Source organism: Mizuhopecten yessoensis, unplaced genomic scaffold, assembly GCF_002113885.1.
Source record: "Mizuhopecten yessoensis strain PY_sf001 unplaced genomic scaffold, ASM211388v2 scaffold6913, whole genome shotgun sequence".
NCBI lineage: Eukaryota > Metazoa > Mollusca > Bivalvia > Pectinida > Pectinidae > Mizuhopecten > Mizuhopecten yessoensis.
Window position 1 is genome coordinate 165774 of NW_018406787.1, and position 24902 is coordinate 190675.

At 36.3% G+C, this 24902-nt stretch overlaps 2 protein-coding genes across 3 annotated transcripts in view; one reads left to right on the plus strand and one right to left on the minus strand.

Moving 5' to 3' along the window:
• Window positions 1-6440, minus strand: part of LOC110452835 (dimethyladenosine transferase 1, mitochondrial-like) — a 16703-nt gene extending 10263 nt beyond the window's left edge. Inside the window, exons 1-3 of one of the 2 annotated variants that reach the window (XM_021501534.1) lie at window positions 6299-6440; window positions 1904-2180; window positions 1014-1368 (exon numbers count right to left, since the gene is read on the minus strand). In XM_021501534.1, the coding sequence (XP_021357209.1) occupies window positions 1014-1368; window positions 1904-2167 (619 nt within the window). In that variant the 5' untranslated portion in view covers window positions 2168-2180; window positions 6299-6440. Of the gene's footprint in view, window positions 1-1013; window positions 1369-1903; window positions 2181-6217 lie in introns of both variants that reach the window. The other variant, XM_021501533.1, reaches the window with a different exon arrangement.
• Window positions 6441-6619: 179 nt separating this feature from the next.
• LOC110452843 lies at window positions 6620-19615 on the plus strand. Its single transcript, XM_021501556.1, has 7 exons — window positions 6620-6782; window positions 9445-9628; window positions 11288-11478; window positions 12128-12337; window positions 13006-13293; window positions 14726-14835; window positions 15031-19615. The coding sequence occupies exons 1-7, from the start codon at window positions 6698-6700 to the stop codon at window positions 18595-18597; spliced, it is 4635 nt and encodes a 1544-aa protein (XP_021357231.1). The 5' UTR covers window positions 6620-6697; the 3' UTR covers window positions 18598-19615.
• The last annotated feature ends 5287 nt before the right edge of the window (window positions 19616-24902 follow it).

Here is a 24902-nt window from a genome sequence, read left to right on the forward strand (position 1 = left end):
ATATAGACAACACACAATGTAATAATATTAAGTCCTCTATATAGACAACACACAATGTAATAACATTAAGTCCTCTATATAGACAACACACAATGTAATAATATTTAGTCTTCTATATACACAACACACAAAGTAATAATATTAAGTCCTCTATATAGACAACACACAATGTAATAATATTAAGTCATTAGCACAAAATACTGAGCCTTCAACACAAAGCAGTAACATTAAGTTCTCAGAACAAAACAGTAAACCATTCATCACAAAGCAATACTATTAGATACTCAGAACAAAGATGAACCTACAACATATGACAGTAACATTTTATTCGTTGGTACATAGGTAGCTATGCACTTGGAACACAAGATTATGGAAGCCATGCTTAGCTTCAGCACGAATGTAGATCCTACAATAACAACACTTGGTCATTGCAACAACAGTAATATTTGTACTAATGTTGGTTAATATTTACCTGGCAGAAATTGAAAATTACTCTCTGCACAGACAGGGTGGCCCAATTAAGGCTTTCTAAGGGGCCATTTGGGGACCAAAAACCCTTCAAAAAATTCCAAATTAAATAAAATCATCTTATATTTAGATGAATTGTAATGTTAAGATGATTTGCAATATTTAACAACTAAGATTAAATAATCTTTCATAAATAATTATGTCTAAGTCTTTTAGATGATTAGATGATACTTTGTGAAAAGTAAATTTTTGGTATAAATCAGAAAATACCATAATTTCCCAAATTCCACAGCAATCACAGATTTAATGATTCAATCCACATATTGAAACATCAGGACGTTGATGGACGACCTTCCTCTGAGAGTGGTAATGGCTGTCTTAAGTAATAACATGGGGGCATATATACAGGTAAGATTATAATGTGTTAAATAACAAAGTATGATAATAAATCTGATATTCAAAAAGTGAAGAAAAATCTGTGTCAACATTTAAAGTATTACTGTGTAATTAATATATGAAAAAGACAAGTTATGAAGAAAGCATACCTGGAATCTCAAACTTCCTGGTAACATGGCACCAGTTTTGACACATGGCAGAAAGACGGCATCGCTCATTTGTAAGAATGGGTGACACCATTCTGTCGGCTACTTCCTTCTGAAAGGTCAAGGTCATCCTGACACGCCCATAGCGCCACACACTAGTCTGTTTGGAAATAGACTCTAGGTACCTTATAATTAGGGGAGTAGCCACGTTGAAGGGGAGGTTCCCAATGATGTGTATATTTGGAGGATCTTCCTCCCAGGAACTTATCAGTTCTTCAGGGAACAGGCGACTCATGTCAAAATACAATACATCACCCAAGATCACACGCACCCTGTTGTTGGACTCTCGGGATAAAGACTGGAAATAACAAGGCATGGTCATAGAGGGCAGTTAGAACAACACTTACATATCATAAAAGAGTACCACATACAGGTTCAAATAACAAGAAGCCAAAAGGGCCTGTATTGTCCCAATTCTCAAATCTGTGACTTCCCAAAAGTCAAGGTCAAATTCATCAAAACAGGTTAAATACCATAACTCTACATTTAATGGATCTTTGTAGGAAGATTTTAATCTACTTTACCCATGTGGCCTTCAAAATTGGTAAAGGTCATTAATGTACAAACTAAACAAATGTTCATATAGTGGCCCTGTGAGATGGGTGTTGCCCTGCGATATGTACATGTGAGGTGGGTGTGGCCCTGTGATATGGGTATGGCCCTGTGATGTATACATGTGAGGTAGGTGTGGCCCTGTGATATGTGCCTGTCAGTCAGGTGTGGCCGTGTGATATATATCTTTGATATGGGACTGGCCCTGTAATTTGTAACTGTGAGATGGGTGTCGCCCAGTGATAGTACATGCGAGGTGGGTGTGGCTATGTGATATGTACCTGTAAGCTGGGTATGAACCTGCTATCCTTCTCTATGACGACTACATGTTCCACATGTTTATCCAGTATGGCCCTAGTGATACCTCCTGGCCCGGGCCCCACCTCACACACATGTCCATTTGTGATGCGTCCAGCTGCTTTCACAAGTTTCCTGTTGATGTTCATGTCAAGTAGGAAGTTTTGAGACAGTTGTCTTTTCGCACTGAGTCGGTAAAGTTTGACAATTTCTGCCACTGTGGGCATTGGGGACAGGCGCCCTGCCATCTTGCTTTGTGCTCTAGTCAAAAGAAATATTGTTACGAATTACATCAGCATTACTACAACAGGTCCATTCTGCTTTGTATCATAGTAAAAGTATAGAGTTCAGAAAATGATTTAATCATGCTGAAGATTTTGCCCAGTGAATTACAATTAGGGGAACAGTGCTGTATGTGACACACCATCCAGTCCCAATACATCCATCTCTGAAGATTCATAAAATATATGGAACTATTTAGAAGTTCTGTCCCAGAAACGAATAATGGGACTGACTAATAATAATTTGAGGTTGTTAAATACTGCTTTATCACCAACTAGTTTGCAGGTTGTCTCAAAGCGGTTAACTGACTGATAGACAGACATCTCTACTGGAAACTAAAATGTGTGAGGGCCTTGGGAAGTGATCTCTACAGGAAAGGAAAATGATAATGTATAAAGCACAAGGCTAAAACAGAAGAGGACTATTTTCTTATGTAATCCCTCATCTTTTTCTTGAATATCAAGAGAGGTCCAATTTTCAGTATTTTATGATAATTCTTAAGTACAGAGTAATTATATGTTGCCCAGATGTCTAAAGTTAATATGACTGGGACAAAAATATTTGCCCAGTTTATATAGGGTGCAGCTTTTAATTTATGCTAAAATATTCAATTTCAAAGTTTTATTTTTTACAATAATTTACGTCTCCCTGCCAATATCATCTTTTTAAAATTTTAATTTTAAATAATTGATTTTTTACAATGTATGAGTGGTAAACTAATTATACATGTAGCGAATGATCCAGTCCAGTTCCGCTACATTCCTTTTTCTAAGTCTTCACCCCTGAAGACAATACTCATTTACAACCAAGGTTCAGGTATCCCCTTGCCAAGAGTTCATCCTGTTTATATATATATATTTGAAAAGAGGGTTGGTCAGGGACTACTAAAATCTAGATGGACGCTCTACAAGTTATATTATTTATTATTACATTGGTATTATTTCACAGAAATTATTAAGAAAAAAAAGAGTAATATCTATAAGAGCTGTTAGCCATAGTAACCATACCCCCCCCCCCAAAAAAAAGAAAATTGTAGCAGAATGGGACTGGGTTGATAACCATCAACCAGGAAGCTAAATTAAGACATTAGTATGGTAAGGGACATAACTCCTATAAACATGGTCAAAAAAGCAAATAAATATTGTTTAATAAGATATATGTAGTAGCATTTTAATTTATTAAGTATTTAATAAATGAATAACTAAAAACAGAATAAACATGCCTGCGGAAAAACTTCCTAAATTACTGATCATAAGTGCACAAAATATTATTCAAAGGAAAATGGTTAGGATAAATAGTGATGTTAGACAAATTTCTCCAAAAAGATGAACAGGTAGACAGATATCCTTATTTCCAGTATACACATAACTTTGTTTCGAAACAGTTATTTCACTTAACAAAAATTGTACCAAACACTGCTCAGGTCTACGGCATATTTATATTGCTATAACTCAATCAAAGCACACATCCATCTTAACAGTCAACATAACATTTATTTTAAATAAAAAATAAGAAGTGCAGTGCCAGAAAGTGCCAATGTCTGCAAAAGATATGCATTTGGAAATGTTTAACTAGTGACTAGAATCTAGTAGATCTTGTTCTGATAGCGGGCACTCTCGGACGATCTCGAAGTGATTGGCCGAGCAGTGCGAGCCGTTATAGCAACACATGTACGGAAAGTACGGGAAAATGCGAGTGAATTCTATGCTATACGAAGACTTCAAAAACTTTCGTCCCTCCGGTCGTACAGGATAGCAAAAAATGGCAACATGTGTTGCTCCATGCCTGCATTGATGTTCTTTTTTTTGCACAAACAATTAATTTGATATTTTCAATGAATATCCTGTATTTTTGTCGTATCTCCACCAGATTTTTATGTTCAGAAACAATCCTACATTTTTTTACAAGTCAATGTTATTGATGAAATCCTTTGATGTCCTACATATGATTTTGATATTTTCATTTTTCTCGAACTGAAAATTGTTTCCATCTAGTACATGCGCTTGGTTATTTGTCCTTAGCTTCAAAATAGCATCAGTTGATACTGATAAGTCCATACATACATATTTTGTGTTGAATTATGCCGAATTGACTTTCACAACATGTTGTGACGCGACTGTGACGTCACTGTTAACACGCGTCATCATATAGTTCACTTAAGCCAACTCGAATTTTCTGCATCTATACCACATTATTTAGAATATTTTGATTTAGTTTATTCTTATTCTTACAGTTCAGTGCACATTTTTTCATTTGTAACTACATTGTAGACATGGACACATACTGGATATCTTAGATGTAGTGTACGTATTTCATGAATTTATGTTACTTTTAAAAAGTTCTTCTGAAGTCATTTTACACAAGTTCAAATACAGACATTTTTTCTCTGAATTTTTCAACAAACACAAAGATATATTTTTTTCTATTGATTTTTAAGATAATTATTTATTTTTTAAAGGTGCGTTTTGCTGTGCCATCTGCTTCTTCTTCTTACCAAATTACTCCAGAGAAAAATATGCAGTAAATTCTCTTACAGTAATTGTGTGTATATATGTTTTTGCAATATGATCACTATTGGCATCAGAATGATTGAAAAAAAAACAACAGAAATGCGGTAAGTATAAAAATGGATAGGAAGATAATACGGCGTATAACTGACATGTGCAAGTATAAATACACAGAGTTTCAAGAAGAACGCCAAATTAAGGCTAAGTTAAAATTCTTTTTTTATGAATGTTCTTCAAGACTTAACACTTCCTCTATACTTTCATGTCTTTGAATGTTCTTTGTTTTTTAAAACTACAGAATCTCTTCAATATGTACTTTGTAATGTAATCATTATCCTAATTGTATATTTACATACAATATATCACTGTTAAAATGTAAGCATCAATTCTGGATTAAGACCTTTGATTCTTTTGAATGCATGTATTGACAAAATGCAAACACTAGTCTAATAATGGCGAAAATCACCTTTTTTATTTTCGTTCTTATACTCTTTTCAGAACTTTACGGTACCATCTGAAGAAAACAAACAAATAGACCGGTAATTGATGCTAACAATTAAAACACGAACCAGGGCAGATCCATAGCGACAGGGTTCAATATGGGGTTAGGGCAACTTGTGGAAACCGGGGTAAGTTCGGCCCTGGGGTAACTCCGACCACTCCTGATATTTTAGTCTTGAGCAAATATTTACAACTTTGAGGATTTTAGCAGTGCATGCAGTTCACTAGGCAGGACATTCTTACGAAAAAAAATGACGGGAAAACTATAATTTTAGATTACTAAAAGCGAGAGAAATATTTTTTGGGAGGGTAGAAAGGAAAATTATGACCTCACTTCTTTCTAGTTTTGCAAACATTTTGGAAACCGAAATGCTACTTATTGATGGCATATATTACGTGTAACAAACCGACAGATTCACATGATGGTATCCATACAAGCCTAGTATTGAGTTTCGTATTGCTCTAACATACAGGTTTCTTAAAATATAAATTTTGGGCAGGATTGTCCCATGACACAGGGGCAGGTTCGGCGAATGCCATACACGGGAAGCCTGACATTGGGGGCCGGGGGGAAATATGATGTTGCATGCTTTCTGACGTCATAATTATGCATGTACCCCAGACATCCTGTCAAACTTACCCCAACTCACTCAGGCTGTGCACATAAGGCCATACACTCTTCCAACATTAAAGAGTTTAGTAACTCTTCATATAAGGGTATATACGGGCAACTTGCCCCCGTCAATTTACTCGATATTTTGAAAGAAAACACCACAGGCTGGCAGGGGTTTGGGTAGGGATGAGGATCGAATCCTTAGTTATCCCCCCCCCCCCCACAACTTATTAGATCATAATTAATGGAAATAAGCAGTGACACTTGTAGTACACAGGAATTCAGTGCTGGTTTGATGGAGATCAGATGAGATTTTTTATTTTTGATCTCCCTCATTGACTCAAACCCTTGCGAGTGCCTGTGGACAGAGTAACAAAAAAATATATTAGAGTTACCTCCCTTCAACTGTATTGCTCCTCATTACCCAACATATCCTTACTGTTGCGACAATTCAATGGATTATTTTCCATTCATACCTTTCTGAAAGTGATCACTATTTCTTGTAGCGTATACACTGCAATGATTTTCGGTGATTACACATATTCACGCAAAATCGGCAAAAATATTGCACAGTCGTGTTTTGGTGTTTCGTCCATGGGCGCAGCCATTTTGTACTTTGCTGTAAATCTCGTTAAAACCGGAAAACAAAAGAAAGAAGAAACCAAACACATAAAAAATTACCTTAACATTCATAATTATTCTTATCATAAAGGTTATAATTTACTATATGATATATTTAGTTTATGTACCCTATCGATACTTTATTAACAAAACTCAAAGAGGTCAGGGGTCAAAATTTCAAAATGGAGGTGTGTTCAGAGCAGTGCGCCAAATTTAAACTGACAAGAAGGCAATGAGTGAAAAGTTTATATTTCATGATGAAGAAGAAGGCGTTTACCCTTTATGATGTCTTGGTGACCATTTTGTCGCTGTTCTCATATGTAATAGATGTTGGATCAGGTAGGAATATGTCATAAATCCAATTCGGCTCTATGGGGCACATGAATTACATGATTTTTCGTCGCGGGTATTACCAGAGACGTCTGGTATTACCTACCGAGACATTGCTATTTTTTGTGGAAACACTGCTATTGAAGAGTGTTTCACGTGCACGTTTGAGGACCTATTCGCCTGTGTACGCCGGTGGTTATTATGGTGGAATAGGGCTATTATAACGCGTACATGTACTTGCCTCGATCGTCTGTCACAGGGTTTTGTCAATTTGAAATTGTTGCCATTGCGTGATAGAAAATACATCTCAAAAGATATGTTGGAGCCTCCAAACATATCTAAAGCTGTTTTCAAACAATTCTCTCTAACTGAAAAATTAGCTAAAGTTGTGAAGTTATAATGTCCTAAATACATATAATATCCCCTTGTAGTGATCACCTTGTTTTAAAATTTGACTTCATTTTACACAATAACACTCCAATAAGTACTACAGTCCGCAGAAATACAATAAGGGAGACCACGAAGGAATGAAGAATGATTTAAAGGACATAGTATGGGAGCTAGCTAGGATGTATTGATTAGTGACCTGAACATCATATGTACACCAAGTTTACGGAAATATTTCAATATTCTGTAGATAAGCGCATATACCATTAAACAAAGGAGTTCAACAAGCAAACCTGAAGGACAAATCTTATATTCCACTACGAATGAAAATTGACAAAAAGCATAGGGCATGGCAGCTGTTTATGGAAACAAGAACAGAGGATAAATATCATCAGTACACTAAACTAAGGAATCAAGTAAAAGACATAATTAGAACAGCCAGGCGGGAAATGGAAAAGCAAATTGCTAGTAATGCAAAAGCAAATCCTTAACAATTTTGGAAATACATAAATTGAAAACGGAAGGTGAAAACGGGGATTCCAGACTTGAAAGGTTTAGACAGAAACATGTCGAAAATTTGCAATAAATGATAAGGATAAAGCTGATGTACTTGCCAGTTTTTTCAGTAGCCTTTTTACGGAGGAACCTTTAGACAATATACAGACAATGGCAAATACAGCTATAAAACATCCGTTTGAAAATCTAGTGTGTGCAGAGGGAGGTGTGGGAAAATTACTGTCCATGCTGGATGGGAATAAATCTCAAGGTCCAGATCAGATGCTTCCGAAAGTCCCAAAATAACTACACTCGATTATCAGTAAACCTTTAAGCATAATATTTAACAAGTTTCTTCAAAATAGCATCGTACAGTTTACATGGAAGAAAGCCAATATAGCTTCAATATTTAAAAAAGCTAGGGTCTAAATCCGTCCCAGAAAACTATCCACCAGTAAGTCTTACCTCGCATAGAAGTAAACAACCTCTTCAGGACAAAACAATTTGGATTTATTGCAAAAAGGTCAACGATTCTTCAGTTATTAATGGTATTAGAGAGCGAGGATTGGACTGATATATTGGATCATGGAGGGGAAATCAATGTTATTTATATGGATTTCATGAAAGCGTTTGATAAGGTTCCGCATCGCAGATTGATTGGTAAATCAAGAAGCTATTGAATTAACGATCAGATTTCTAAACGGGTAGAACATTTTCTGAGCAATCGAAACCAAAGAGTACTTGTTAATGGGAATTCTTCTAAAGACCACCTGGTACTAAGTGGTATATACCCCAAGGTTAGTCTTGTTTGTAATTTAAAATGAGAGGTGCTAAATGGCTGGCACAGAAGCAACAGTCAAATTAGAAAACGTTGCATCTGAAAAGAATATAGGCATTTTAGTAGACAAGGACTTTGTGTCTCATATGCATCAAGCAGTCAACAAGGCGAAAGGTCATTTAAGGTATATTAATATTTAGATCACGTTACATTTAAACAGTTTATCAAGGCACTCGTTTGTACACACTTAGAGTAAGCGGCAAGTGTATGGAATCCGTACAAAGTGAAACACATTGAAATGATTGAAAGAGTCCAACGAAGGGCTACAAAGTTAATACCAGGATTGAAGGACTTATCCTACACGGACCGTCGTAAAAAAACTTAGCATTCCGACACTTCCATATATATCAAAGACTGAGAGGCGACATGATTAATGTCTACAAATTATTAAACAACTTCCGCAATAGTGCAGTTACCACAGGAATCTTTGATAAAGACACTTCACTGCGAACAAGAGGGCATTCAGGAAAATTAAAGAAAAAGTATTGCAAACTTGAAATCTGCAAATACTTCTTTGGTCTTCCGTCTTTTGATGCTTGGAATAGTGTTCCTGAAGAGGTCGTACAAACAACCACAATCAGGGGATTTGAAATTGGACTGGACAATTATTGGAATAATTTTGAACTAAAGTATAATCAGTTGGCTGGACATAATTTCGTTAGCGGAAGTAACAAATAATTTGTATGCAAATTGTAATATTACTGATATGTACTTAGAGGCAGTATATGCCTGCGTCCATCAATTATCCTATTAAATCCTATTTAATACATGAATATTGATTAATCTGGTATTTAACATTAGAAATTATTCATATTTGAAATCTTTGAATGATCATGAGTCAAATTTAATGCATAACATTTTGATTCATATGGATACATGTTCATAAGTATAGATATCATGTTGCGTTAACTTAACACATGCCATATCTATATTGTTTTTATCTTATTTCAGATATTCTGCTGATCGTGACATTCCTTCTTGATGGCCACCAGATATGGGCTTCAATATCCATGGCATTTGTTGCTTTGTCAACATTCCTCATGCAGATTTTCAGTTTTAGCTGGCATGCTTCTGACAAGAGTTTAACATGGAAAACATTTCTAGTGCATGCCTTATTTCTGGCACCTGCCCACAGGTATGTTAATAACAATAAACAAAACCAAAGCATGTTTTTGATTTAGTTGACATGTATAAGCGGTTTGAATTCACAGACAGTAACATAAATTTGTGTTGTAAACCAAAGGTACAACAAATACACTGTATATATCGATCAGCAGTCTTTTTATTGTTAAAAAGGTGATGGCAGTCATTAATTAATCATAGGATAATCTTGAAATTTACCATGCATGCAATAAATAAAAAGGCTTTTAAGACTGTCAATATTGCCAACATATTGAATTATGAAATATATTTAAAATCTTGAGTTGGAAATATAATCCTGTAGGTGTCAACTTTCATTATGTCTTCAAAAAACAACACGAACGGAACACAAATTGAAATTGAATAAACAAAGAACTCGACTAAACATCCGGAATCATTCCTTCCTCATGAAACTGTGGATATATGGAACAGTCTGCCATCTGAGGTTGTAATGTCACAAACTATGCGAGCAATTGAATCCTGTCCTCCATTCATGATTGGAAGATCAGATCCAACCACTTGTATATAACTACAGGAAATCAATTAAGGCCACAAGCTTTTAAATTTGATATTGAACAATAAGTGATGACGATAAACAAGAAACACTCGCACAAACATAGAAGACATTGTACTTTGTATATATACCACCAACATCACTTAAATTTGAATCACAAACCTATATGTACCCAGGGCTAGAAATTAATTTTGAGTCAACTGGGGTAGTTGTTTCCTATTTTTTCTAGACCATGTTCCAGATTCCACTAACCCGATATTATTTAACACGATAAGCACTATTTAATCTTGACTAGCTGATGATCTGGCTAGCGGTTTTTGGAACCACTAGTTCAGCTGGAGATTTCACTATCAGGCTACCCTTATTGCCTAGCCCTGTGTACCTGCCATATACAATAGATGTAACTATTTGTCATCATTAACTTTTATTTACAGAGCTGTGTCATTGTCAGCAAATTAAGGGACTTGCAAAAATATTCTCAAATCATGTTTTTATTACTGAATATTTATTTAATAAATAATAGGTGATCCAACACTCCTAATTAATGTAGAACTATGCGGTAGCATCCTAGGGTGGATCAGTGAGAGGATTCTATATAGAGCTCCTTACTAATAAAACATAATGGCGAAATAAAGGAATCTCAACACCACAAGGACAGTAAATCACACAAAACGTCCTTGTGGTGTTGAGATTCCTTTATTTCCCTATTATGAATATTTATTTATATCACAGAACTGACAGCAGAAGAATGTGTAAATTCCTATAGTAATCTGTATATCTGAATTAATTCATCAACCCTGTCCTTTGAGATCTTTGGGTGCTATATATCTGAATATCTGTAACACTTAATGGTAATTATGGGTATGAAGTTGAACCTCAAAGAGTCGCATTTAGCATCAATGCTATGATGTAAGGATAGGAAACCACAATATTATAGGGGAACACATGTTGTCCATTTGTGAAAATAACGTATGGTCATGGTTAATCTCTAGATTGTGATTCACTGTTAAAGGGAAATTAAATCATTCAAATTCTGTAAAATGTAAAGATAATTTTTCACTTGCATTTGAAAAATAAACAACTGTTTGTTGAAATCAATTCTATTTTTTACAATGTTCTTTTTTGTTTGCGCTTTTAAAGGTATTTCCAGGCCATACGACTTGGAATTCGAGCAAAACAGACAAGAAGCCGACAGGACCTTGATGCTGTGTTCCGTGCCAATAACGACATCTGTCTGCTCCGACTCATTGAGTGTTTTGTGGAGTCTGCTCCCCAGCTTATCCTACAGTTGTACATCATATTGCGGTACCAGCAGTTCAGTTGGGTGCTAGGTAAAACCTAACGTTAGCACTAGTAATAAATATATCAAAAAATCTGTTATCAATAAAAAAAAATTAAAGGTAATATTTTATCAAAGAATAATCTATCAAAAAAGCTTCATGATTTTGATGCAAGAAAAAATGGTCAGGATATATGTAACAGACCTCAAAGGGATGGTGATATATACCTAAGAGTTCTGCTGATTTGTATATACACTGGAGATGAAAAATATAACTTGCTGGAAATTTCACATTTCTGATAACATCTCAGATCCGTGAAATGGTCAGAAGGGTACATTGTGTCATGACCAATTAAGGCTGATAAGCCTATAGCTATTCATGACTGTTCTTCAAATTTAGACTTCATGACTATAGGTACATTGGTCGTGATACTGCTTAGACATATTTTAACTTTCTTTATAAAACTGGCTCTGTCTTAACTCTTTATGTGTGAAATAATTCAAGCATTTGTTTAACTTAGCCACATTAATTATTATTTACCATCAACATGTTTGCTTTGCTTCTTTGTTGTTTGAACAAATATTTTAGCAATGAAACAATCAAATCATTTACATCACTTGTCTAGAAGACATGTATGCATGTATAGTATTCATGAGTGACATTTTACACTATATAACTTGCATTCTTATTTCCTGGCCAGGGCTGTCAACTGTACTGTCCCTGACGTCGATGGCCTGGTCCATGACGGCCTACACAGACGGTCTGCGCCTCGCCTACAAGGATAAATACAACAGGAAATGGCTGAGTATGCTGGCCCACACTACCTGGCAGACAGCAATGATATCTGCACGTGTCATGGCGATTGTTGTCTTCTCAACCCTCTACCAGGCCTGGGTCTTCTTGGCTATGGGTAAATGTTCCACATAAAGCTTGACTGTGGTGTGTAACAAATCTAGCATGATTAACTTGTATCCATAATTAACTGTTTAAATAATGTTCATACAAAATGTACTACAAATAATCAGTATTAAGTACTCTCCCATTAATAATAAGGAAATATGTATAAAGATCTTGAAAATAGTTAATATGTTACCATGGGATATAAACAGACTGATTTGACGTATCTAATAGTCATTGTTTTAGCAAACCTGGCATGATGTTAACTTATGTTTACAATTTAATATTTACCCCTGTGCTGTGTAATAACCATATCTAATTAATTTAAAAATGTACTTTCAAAAATTGTTGGCTGTATTGATCTCATCTTATCTTGAACATTGCTTGTGCATTGAGTTTCAGTTGCCTGTTTCATATTTAAACACTGACAATGTCTTAATGCTAGCATTATCAATTGATTGTCTTTGCATTTATGGAAATATATGATGGTCAATTTTTGTTTGATAGAAGATCAATTGAAAATCAAATCACAAGTAGGAAACTAATTGAAATAGACATTCAAATTTGGAATTATTTTTATCAAATGATGAATGTAAATATATGTACATGAAACAATTTCACAACTTTACTAGTATCTAAAAATATGTATGTTTATGTTTGAATGAAAATAAATCTTTGTAGGAATCCACTGGTGTGTGATGACCTTCTGGATAACACTACAGAACGCAGACTTCGGCGAGACAACATGTGAGAAGCGCCTGTTTAACAGTGTGTCCGGTTTTATCTACATCTTTTGTTTCCTGAACCTGAAGGACAGCCGTGCGAGGTGGAGGATACTGGCCTATCATGTGGTGGTTCTGGGGGAGAACTCTCTACTGGTGCTGCTCTGGTTCTTAGGGAGGCCAGACAACACACCCATGTGGATGGAGGTGTCTACTATAGCCATCGTCTTTGGAGGATATGCCGTCGGTAAGAGCAAAATTTAGGTGAAACAGTATTTGATATAGGTACAGTTAAACAAACACCACAGCAGAAATGTTTCTGTGTAAAAGAAGTCTTAAAAGTAATTATTATATAAGATCAATTTATATAAAACTATATAGAGTTGGACCTAGTTGATGCTCTTGTTTACACAGGGATCTGAATGTCTAAGATTCTATTTAGTAATAATTTATTTACACATTTTGATATAAACAGTTTAATTGAGCCGTTAGGCATAATTTCTGACAGATAGCAAGTTTTCAAAAGGATTGGTGCCTGTTTATAAGTAAGGTTTTCTAGCCTCTTGATAACTAGATTTTCTCTTTTTTTTTCTCTGATGGATAAAAAAAATATGTTTTATTGTATTGCATGCAAAAAAACTAGTTGAAAGTTTGATCAATAGCGGGATGGGGTACAGCCCACATGGGCCAAATGTGGATTACCTCCCTTTACTGGTTTAGAATTGGAATAGTGAACATTTTACGACTATTCGAGAGATGTTCTGTGTTAACATTATAAAATCTTATAGCAACCATGTTTATACTGTGTTACAAATGTTTTTACAACTACATGTATAAGGATTAACATATTCAGGAGTACAGAGTAGGTGTCCCGAGTTGGCTACTCCTTGGTCCATGGAAAACTCCCATGTAGATATTTCTTCAGTGCTTATGATTAAGTAGCATTTTTAGGGTTCAGAAGCCATATCAGCTCTCGTTAATAATGTAGTTTACAAAATTAAAACGAGTAAAATATTACCGTTAGTAAAAGGTTTCTGGTTCCCCCACTGCCTTACATTTAAAAAGGAAATGTATTTCATCATCATCAAAAATATATCCGAATGTCTCTATTGGTATGCTCTTATATCTTCCAACTTAAACAAATAGTCCATGGACAGATATCCTGTACTGAGTAGTTTGCAGTCTTTCAGTTGGAATTTTAAACAATAGCAAGATATTTTTCTTTGAATAAGATTTCAATTTTAAGTGTGTTGATGATTTAAAATATTAAGCATGAGTTACCACTCTAGACATACAGAATGAATAAAACTGATATGAAGGTCAAGGTTTATTGTCAATTCCAGTAATTTAAACATTTAAATTCTTTGACAAACACATTTTAATCCTCTGGTTCTGTTAGACCCACACAATATAAATTGTCCTGGTCTCAAAGTTAGTCAACCACCGATATATATTAATTCATAATGTTGCCAAGCGTGCATGAAATAGGAACAAGTTTTGTCCCAACCACCCATGAAAAACCAGTGTACTTACCGCCCACCCTACACATTTATTTCTTGAACAGCCCTATGGTTTGCGAGTTAAATGTTTAATGAGTAGTCGCCAAAAACGAAAGTCAAAATGTGGAAAAGACAGTATTTAATTCATCAGTTTTATAAATGCTGTCATTATGCTGACAGGTGGTGTGTTCATGATGGTCTACTACAGCTGTTGTCATCCGACTGGCCCGAAATCTGAACAGGACAAAAACGAGATGGCCTACTGGTTCAGGAGGTTCGGTCCCAGGGAGGTAAAGTGTCTTGTACTAATCTCTATCTATAATATTCTCTAACTATAGATGTTTAAGTAAAAAATTATAGTTTATATCTGTCAGATGTTTTTTACTACAGTATTATTTATATACATCTGTTTTTCTTGGTTAAATTACTAGTATTTTTCCAATGATTGAATATTTACTCATCACTTTTTTTGTTTTTGTTTGTAGAGCAAGCCAAAAGATGCCATATTTGAAGTCCCTAAAACACCAGCCCATGTGGCCGACTGGCTGAATGCTTCTGTCAACCTTAGTTTGGCCTCGAAAGCTGACCGTCTGGATGTGTCACATGACCAAAGAGGTCTCACAGAACCACAAGAATACTCACAGAGTTTGGGTCGATCTGTGGTTGGGAGGAGCTATGAAGACTCGCCAGTAATGTTGTACCAGAGATACAACGAGCCCAGCCCAGCCTCTACTCTGATGGAGAGTGATGGAGAATTCACAAAGGAGTCAACCAAATTGTCCTACATCAGTGCATCCAGCTCGCGACACCTCATTGATTCCTCCTCCAATTTGTCTATGGACTCAGCAGACAGATACTTTAACTCCTTCAATAGAAACAGGTCCAGCAGCTCGGCCACCACAGACCACCAATACAACTCATCAGATTTGGAGACACCACACAAACCTTTCACCATCAGCGCCATAAACGATGTGTCGGGGTCCTATCTCGCTCCTAAACACACCTCTCATGATAGCTTTTACTCCTCACCAGAGTTCAAATCTACAGACATGTCTCCTTTGGACGCCAAAAAGTTGTGGGAGGAATCACAGGGCCGGATTGATGAGACTGTAGCACAGACAATCACCATAGTAACACACACTGACCTGGACAGAAGGACCAGTCATTCCACCATAACATGGAGAAAAAACAGCCCAACTGAGACTGATTCATCTCAGAATTCTAACTCTCTACATGGCGAGTACAATGAGACAAATGTTGACCACTCTGTGTTGCATAAACAAACCCAGTTAGGTCAGGGAGACAGTCGCTTAGGTCTGACCACACGATCACAGTACAATGGTGACCCATCGCAGACACCAAATCACGCTAAATTCTCACCAAACATCCCTCAAGAGGAGGACAGGTTCAAAATTCTCAATTCATCTCACAATCAAGAGGTATCTTCAACTCGGTGTTCTGACCACCTAGACGGTTCATATTCGCCATTCAACTCAAAATTCGTGAGTGACCGGGATGAGGAGGAGCCCTACTACCATTACAACATGTCAGGAACACCTCTAGTTACAGAACAGCCAACCCTTTTCAGTCCCTGGTCCCCATCTGTGGAAGACTCTATCCCTTACATTGATGGAAGTGTTGTACATGATGAGGGACAGGACACAGTACATGAATCTTCAAACAATAATGAGGGATCTGTTCTATCTGACTGGTTTGCCGATATTTCATCTCTACACCACACACAGCCTGACCGTTTCTGGACATCTGGCATAAACAACATGTCATGTGACAGAGACAGAAGTAATCCTGAGATATCTACGACAGGTGAGTCATCTCGACTATCAGCAGACAATAATTACACTGACAGTTCTGAAGAGCCAAGGAGTATCTCAAGTACATCATTCCAAGACAGAAGCAGAGACAGAAGCCACTCACTGTCTTTGCCCCCTGACTCTTCCATCAGTCTGTACCAGTACAGTAACTCACAGCAGGGCGAATCTCATGGGAACTCCTATGTTGACAATCTAAGGACAAAATCATCACATATGACCTCTGGGTACTGTGGTAGTAAGGTCAATATTTCTGATGTGACAGATAGGTCATGGTCATCTAGGTCACAGAGTTGTGAATCGGGAGTAGATAGGGGACAGCAGTCATCCGACAGCAGATACAGTGGTACTAGTTACACAGAGTCAGACTCGATGAATATCTCTCCACATAGAGATTATAGTCTCTCCTCTAGGTCTGATGCTATCAGCCCTATTTACTCAAAGACAGTTCCAACACTAGAGGACAGTGGCTACCATCGGTCAAAATCCACCGCCTCGTCCCTGTCAGGCACAGACTTCACACAAGATGTCAGTGTGTCAAAATCAGGAGCTGATCACAGCATCGAGTCAGCATCAGCTGGGGATTACAGTTGTGGGTCAAGGTCAGCTGGGGATTACAGTTTGGGGTCAAGGTCAGCTGGGGATTACAGTTGTGGGTCGAGGTCAGCTGGTGATTACAGTTTGGTGTCAAATTCAGCTGGAGAATACAGTGTGGGGTTAAATTCAGCCGGTAATAATAGAATAGAATCTAGTTCAGATAAAGGTTACAGAGTGGGGTCAAGGTCATTTGGGAATTACAGTGTGGGGTCAAATTCAGCTGGTGAAAATCCATTGGAGTCTAGTTCAGATGTAGGTTACAGTGTGGGGACAAGGTCATTTGGAAATTACAGTGTGGGATCGAAGTCTGCTGATATCTACAGGTTGGGATCTAGGTCAGATAAAGACTACATTTCAGGGGCAAGGTCATTTGGTAACAACAGTGTGGGGTCAAGGTCAGCTAAAGATTACAGTAGGAAATCAAGGTCAGATGGAAAATATAGTGGGGAGTCAAGTGTAGATTATTCAAAGTCAGCTTCAGACATGTCAAGACAGGAAGATCTTTTCACAAGAACCAAGAGTCTGTCAAAGATGGACACATCAACTAATGGATTGTACCTGAGTTCGTCTAATGTACATGGAATGGACATTTCTAAGGAGAGTTATGCCAAAGAACATAGTTACCTTGAAGACCAAATTGTACCAAACAGACAGGACAAATCTGAAATATCTAATGATTCACTCAACATTGATTACTCCAGAACATCTGTCCCTGGGAATGACTCCCCTGGAAACAGGAGGAGAAAGAGTTCTGTGAGATCAACATCGAAATCACCAAGAGATCGTCTGCCCAGGAAACGTTCATCATTGTTCAATGCTTCTGTAGGCTCAGATAACAATTCTCTGTCTGTCACTAAAGAATCGCCCATCAGTGTGCATGATATGAAGAAATCACCCCATCGACTTGGCAGGAACATTGATTTATTCAATATCTCAACCTGGAGAAACAGTTTGGATATAGATGCAAATGAAGGTTTCACAGGAATCAAAAGCTTGCAGTATGTTCCACCTGTGACTGTCATTAATAAACCTCTTCCCATTACCAAACTCACAGAATCTCCGTACAAGTTCAGGCCCAGGAAACCCAACTTGGCACTGACTCAATTAACAGAATCTCCTTACAAATTCCGCTCAAAACCAAATGAGGACATTGGAAGGATTAGAATTCCTTCGGATAAAGAAAATGATTTATATGTACACCGCAACTGTGGAGCTACTCAAAGTGCTAGGAGGTCCTTGCCAACTAAACCCCTATATCTAAAAGAGGCTCCAAACGAATACAATGGTCATCAGGCAAACACAAGGAGGAAGTCAGACATTCCATCCACATTTCCCTGCTATATGTATTCCTCTGACGGAGAAACAGAGGAGGACTCTCCCGGACACCGTCAGCACAGAGATCCAGCAAAGTCCGGCAAGGCCCGACAGGTCCTGGGAGCCCTAGAGAACACCCCGGGATTCTCACCCATCATTGTGCCTGAAGAACTACACCGAGTGAAAAGTGTAGAATTCTTAGGTAAGGTGATTAAACCCGTTGTAAGCACACCTTTGTCTGGCCACAGGCTGAATAACAGTTACCAGCAACTGGATGTCTCAGTGGAGTGCTTCTCTACGGTAGAGGTGTAGATAGGTATGATTGCTGTACGTGTTCGGCATCATATCAGTCAAGACATTACCCATCCTCAAAATACATTTGGTTCCGCTCTGGATACCCATAGTCATCCATGAACTATGTTTTGACAAAATTGGTCGCTTTTTATGCCACCACCTGAATATGATACAAGTAGCCTAGTCCGTTTCTTGATGAACGTGAAAGGAGTTGAGTGGCAGCAAATTGGTAAATTTGACTGTCTAAGTTTGATTGCAGCTCCTCTGTAATCTTCAAAGGAAAGAGCAAGCCAAATGATAGGTCATCTGAATATAATTAATGAAACCAATTTAATGGCTTACTACAAGCCTTCAATTTTGTTATGACACATTCCAGGAGTACAGAGAAGATGTGTATCGTGAACAGAACTCAGAGAAGATGTGTATCGTGAACAGAACTCTTTGATTTCAAGGACAGTCTATTCCAAAAACTAATAGCTGCAATGACTTTATGTCAGGCAGCAGTGATATAAAATTGATATTAGGATTTATTTTTTGTACTGAACCCTTTTTACCTCACTTGCCTAAAAGGCTGTATTTGATGTATAAATTTTGAATAAAACTAAAAACGCTATGGTAAATCTTTAACTGATCATGAACCACTGAAATGCTGCACGATGACATCACAATCAACTGCCATGAAATGGCTTGAAATGTTGTCCAGACACATTAGTTTTCTAAATTGTCTTTAATTTTTATCCTGTTCCAGTACATATCACTTTATATCACATTGTTTATGTGCGGGGTCGGGTTTCATCATGTATCTCTAAAAGTGATTTTTCTGTCAAGTGGCTATGTTTTACTGGTTGTGTTTAATTCTGTACCTGATGTTGTTTTTAGTGTGAGTCGCATTGAATTATTTCTGTTTATTGATGCCATAAGACCCTCTTGGTACCAGAGAGTTGGTTATCATGAAATGAAAGCATTAATTTAAGCGATAACCCAGATATATCCATCCTCGATATCCAGGGGTTACGCTCACTTTCCCTCTATAAACCTGGAATATGTCAAATCAAAATTGAAGGCTCGGTGTGAGCCACCTTGTTGATGAAACAAGAAGACTAGTTCGATCCTTTGGTAAAAGTTGACAGGCTTTGAAGTCGGGCGTCTCTCCTTTGTAATCTTCAAAGGACAGGTATCAGCCTAGCGATTGGTCAGTGTTTTTTTTACCTGAGACCAATCTAACAGCTATCTGAGTGCCTTCAATTTTGCCATGACTTATTCCAGGGGTGTAGAGAGCGAAAGTGAACGTAACCCCTGGATATCGAGGATGAGATATATCCAATACTCGCTTATACTCAAAACTGTTTATTATCCGAAAAATATATCTGAGTTGGACTGCAGTTCTACATTAATTATTACAATCTTAAATAACCAGCAACAAAATGGAATCATTTCAATTAAGCCTGAACAAAATAACAAGTTTGTGATCTTGTATAAAAGGTTTGTCTGATCAGTGTTTTAATACTAAATTATATATACATACTCAGTGATTTTTCTACCTCCACTCCACAGGGCCTATGTCTAGTGACTTTAAGAAAATATCACTGACAAAAAGTATGATTTGGGGAATATAAAGTAATTTTTGAGTTGATGTATATTGGGAAAATACATCAGAGGTTATCTAGGGGAAGGGGCCTTTATAGGGCCACAAGTTCACCCTTAATAAGAATCACTGACACTGTATGTAGTTTGTACCTACAAAGTATATATACATATGAGCTGTTAGTCCAGCCACCAATAGGCCAGTTGTTCCACTTTCCAGCCAGTGTCATTTTTTTGCCTTTACTTTCTTGTCAGAATTAATAAATCATTTCAAAATCCATATACTCCTAACTGAGAAGTTGTCTGAATGTGGCTGTACTAACCAAACTCATCTGTACTGGCTGTTATGTGTGTATACAGTATATTACATTGTGAATAATCCTACAGCATTGTTAGATTGGTTGTGAGCTCGAGGTAAATTTTAACCATGATTATTTTTATTTTATCCATCAGTAGATAGTGCTCCTATTCATTTTACTACATGTATCTCCTCTTTTCTGATTCTGTTTCTTTCTTCCTAATTTCCTAATACTGTCAACTTTTGTGTTGTTTCAAAATATTTATCTACCTTGTAACATGTACATATTAATTCATCAATCATTGTTCAAAACCCTGGGGACTGCTAGATTTATGAAACTTAAAAAAATGACAAATATTTCATGGTGCCAAAATTGAATGGTAAAAAGATCTAGAGCTGAAAATAATTTGGAACATGTACCTTTTGAACACAGGCAAAGTTTTCAAAATAATAATAAGGTTAAAATAATCAAGATGTTGTTATCCCTTGCCAAAATATAGACACATGTGTGACACATATGCTCAAGTAAATGTAAGTGGGGCATCATCCCCTTCTAATATGTGTGACACATTTGCCTTTAGGATCTATAGATTGTGTAATAGATAATTTTGAATAAAATGTATAAAAGCACATTGATTACTATTACCTAACTTTGAAGTAACTCGTTGACTCAACATCAGTAGTAAATTTTGACACATTGACCTCTGTAGTTTGTGTAAGAGTTAATTTTTAATAAACTTTATTGGTATATAGATCAGCAGTGATCACTGTTTCCTGATTCTGAAGTGACTTAAGATAAGCAGTAGACTTTGACTCGTTGACCTCTGTATTTTCTGTAACAGTTAATTTTTAATAAACTTGGATCAGCAGTGATAACTTGTAAACCAAATTTTGAAATTACTCGAGATTAGCAGTAAGTTTTGACATGTTGTGCCCTGCAGTGCAACAGTTAATTTTGCCATGTTCAAAAGACACTGATACCTCAGAATCAATAGTATACATCAGGATATTTATTCGTTAACTGTAACATGGTGAAGTGTGATCTTAGTATTTCCCCTATCAGGTATGTATAGACTGCAATTATACCTCGTATATGTACAACTGTGAACAACAGTATTATTATGCAGAGTTGTTCGTCAAATAAATCAAAATATTTGGACCAATAATTATTGTCATGTAGTTATTAATTACATGAATAAAAAGTCAAAAGACTGTGCTTGTATTGTTTCCCACTAATTGTATCTGATTGATGTAAGTATGGAGATTGAAATAATGTCAGTGAAGCTAGATGCCACTCATTCCACAGACACGTGTTGTGAGAGACATATAGAATCATGTTTTATATTGTAGTGCACTGTAATTCCACAGACACAATGTGTTGTGAGAGGCATACAATTATGTTTTATATTGTAGTGCACTGTAATTACACTGACACATTGTGTTGTAAGAGGCATATAATCATGTTTTATATTGTAGTGCACTGTAATTCCACAGACACGTTGTGTTGTGAGAGGCATACAGTCATGTTTTATATTGTAGTGCACTGTAATTCCACAGAGACGTTGTGTTGTGAGAGGCATATAATCATGTTTTATATTGTAGTGCACTGTAATTCCACTGACACATTGTGTTGTAAGAGGCATATAATTATGTTTCATATTGTAGTGCACTGTAATTCCAGACACATTGTGTTGTGAGAGGCATATAATCATGTTTTATATTGTTGTGCACTGTAATTCCACAGACACATTGTGTTGTGAGCAGCATACAATTATGTTTTATATTGTAGTGCACTGTAATTCCACAGACACATTGTGTTGTAAGAGGCATATAATCATGTTTTATATTGTAGTGCACTGTAATTCCAGACCCATTGTGTTGTGAGAGGCATATAATCATGTTTTATATTTTAGTGCACTGTAATTCCAGACATGTTGTGTTGTGAGAGGCATACAATTATGTTTTATATTGTAGTGCACTGTAATTCCGCAGACACATTGTGTTGTAAGAGGCATATAATTATGTTTCATATTGTAGTGCACTGTAATTCCAGACACATCGTGTTGTGAGAGGCATACAATTATGTTTTATATTGTAGTGCACTGTAATTCCGCAGACACATTGTGTTGTAAGAGGCATATAATTATGTTTCATATTGTAGTGCACTGTAATTCCAGACACATCGTGTTGTGAGAGGCATACAATTATGTTTTATATTGTAGTGCACTGTAATTCCACAGTCACGTTGTGTCGTGAGAGACATACAATTATGTTTAATATTGTAGTGCACTGTAATTCCAGACACGTTGAGTTGTGAGAGGCATACAATCTTGGTTTATATTTTAGTGCACTGTAATTCCAGACATGTTGTGTTGTGATATACATACAATTATGTTTAATATTGTAGTGCACTGTAATTCCAGACACGTTGTGTTGTGAGAGGCATACAATCATGTTTTATATTGTAGTGCACTGTAATTCCAGACATGTTGTGTTGTGAGAGGCATACAATTATGTTTTATATTGTAGTGCACTGTAATTCCAGACACGTTGTGTTGTGAGAGGCATACAATTATGTTTTATATTGTAGTGCACTGTAATTCCACAGACACGTTGTTTTGTGAGAGGCATACAATTATGTTTTATGATATTGTAGTATATTGTAAATAGGTAGTATATATAATTATATAGCTGTGTGTGATAGGTCTGATGTATGAATATTAACAATCAGACTAAGGTCTGGTGTACAAGTATGTTAGACTGTTTACCCGGTAATAGGTCTGTAGTACATCATTTTCGTCAGATCTTTAACTTGTATACATTGTAATCGTAAACACTATACCCTTTTAGCTGGTGGCATGGTAAATAGTATGGATATTTTTATTCCACTGTAAGTGAATGTTAATAGTATATTTGCACTGATTTTGTGTTTTAAATCAAGTGTACCCGAGGTATAAGTATTAAATCAAACAGATCTAATCTGTGCACCTGTAAAGAATTCTTGTTGAATGAAGACAAAATGGTTTCTTATAACAAAACCTCCTGTTATATTTAATGTTTAAAGTAATTAACACCAGTCGTAATGGAGTAAGTAGAATAAGTTTATGTTGTATATACATACTTCTAATCAAGTGTAGATTGTGGATCGGGTGAAGATTATGTGTTAATATATGTAACTACCATCTTGTGTTACTGTTATATAATTAATTTGATATTAAATTTTTGTAAACAAAAAACGACTTGATTTATATTTTTCTTCCAAATAAAAACAATTTACAATGTTTTTTCTAACAGAACAGGAATGAAGTGAGATGTGGTATAAAAACTCTCATTCATTTATGCCAATAACAGTATTACACTGTTCGTGATTTTACTGACTAATGTAAAGGTAATTATGTGCACTTTTATACGACAGGTCTTTATTAGCTGTCGACAATATCATTTACAGTTATATCTAGACATGAAAGCAGACTTGAATTGGACAGCCTTTCTGATTTAATCTAAATAGTGCCCAGAGCCTCGAGACGATTGCCTTTTTTTGCTGCATATCACTTCACCACAATTTATTGGCTTGGAAATCTCTATAATGGGCTATATTTGAGAATTTTGGAAGATTATGTAATCATTCAACCTAAGGCACTTATAAGATCATGTAATTCAGCATTTTATGTTAACTTGTGATATAGGTTTAGAAGAGGTCCAGCACTAGCTCCCTCCTTTCATAACCCAATTCTTTATATCCTAGATATAGATATAAAAGTACACATCAGCTACTCTTGTTGTAGGACGCTGAAGTACCAAATAACGGGATCTGTTGTGATCACTGAAACATCAATAAGTAACAACTAGAGATCTGTTGTGATCACTGTTACCTCACTCTTAAGTAACAACTAAAGATCTGTAGTGATCTTTGTTACCTCACTCTAAAGTAACAACTAGAGATATGCAGTGATCACTGTTACCTCACTCTAAAGTAACAACAAGAGATATGTAGTAAACACTGTTACCTTACTCTAAAGTTACAACTAGAGATCTGTAGTGATCACTGTTACCTTACTCTAAAGTAACAACTAGAGATCTATAGTGATCACTGTTACCTTACTCTAAAGTAACAACTAGAGATCTATAGTGATCACTGTTACCTTACTCTAAAGTAACAACTAGTGATCTGTAGTGATCACTGTTACCTCACTCTAACGTAACAACTAGAGATCTGTAGTGATCACTGTTGCCTTACTCTAAAGTAACAACTAGAGATATGCATTGATCACTGTTACCTCACTCTAAAGTAACAACTAGAGATCTGTAGTGATCAATGTAACCTTACTCTAAAGTAACAACTAGAGATATCCAGTGATCACTGTTACCTTACTCTAAAGTAACAACTAGAGATCTGTAGTGATCACTGTTACCTTACTCTAAAGTAACAACTAGAGATATG

What these genes read in the sequence shown, in the direction of transcription:
- LOC110452843 (XM_021501556.1), top strand. Translation starts at nt 6,698, where the DNA reads ATGATGAAGAAGAAGGCGTTTACCCTTTATGATGTCTTGGTGACCATT. An exon ending in TTTCTGGCACCTGCCCACAG is followed by an intron (nt 9,629 to 11,287) that starts GTATGTTAATAA and finishes GCGCTTTTAAAG; the next exon opens with GTATTTCCAGGCCATACGAC. An exon ending in GGAGGTTCGGTCCCAGGGAG is followed by an intron (nt 14,836 to 15,030) that starts GTAAAGTGTCTT and finishes TTTTGTTTGTAG; the next exon opens with AGCAAGCCAAAAGATGCCAT.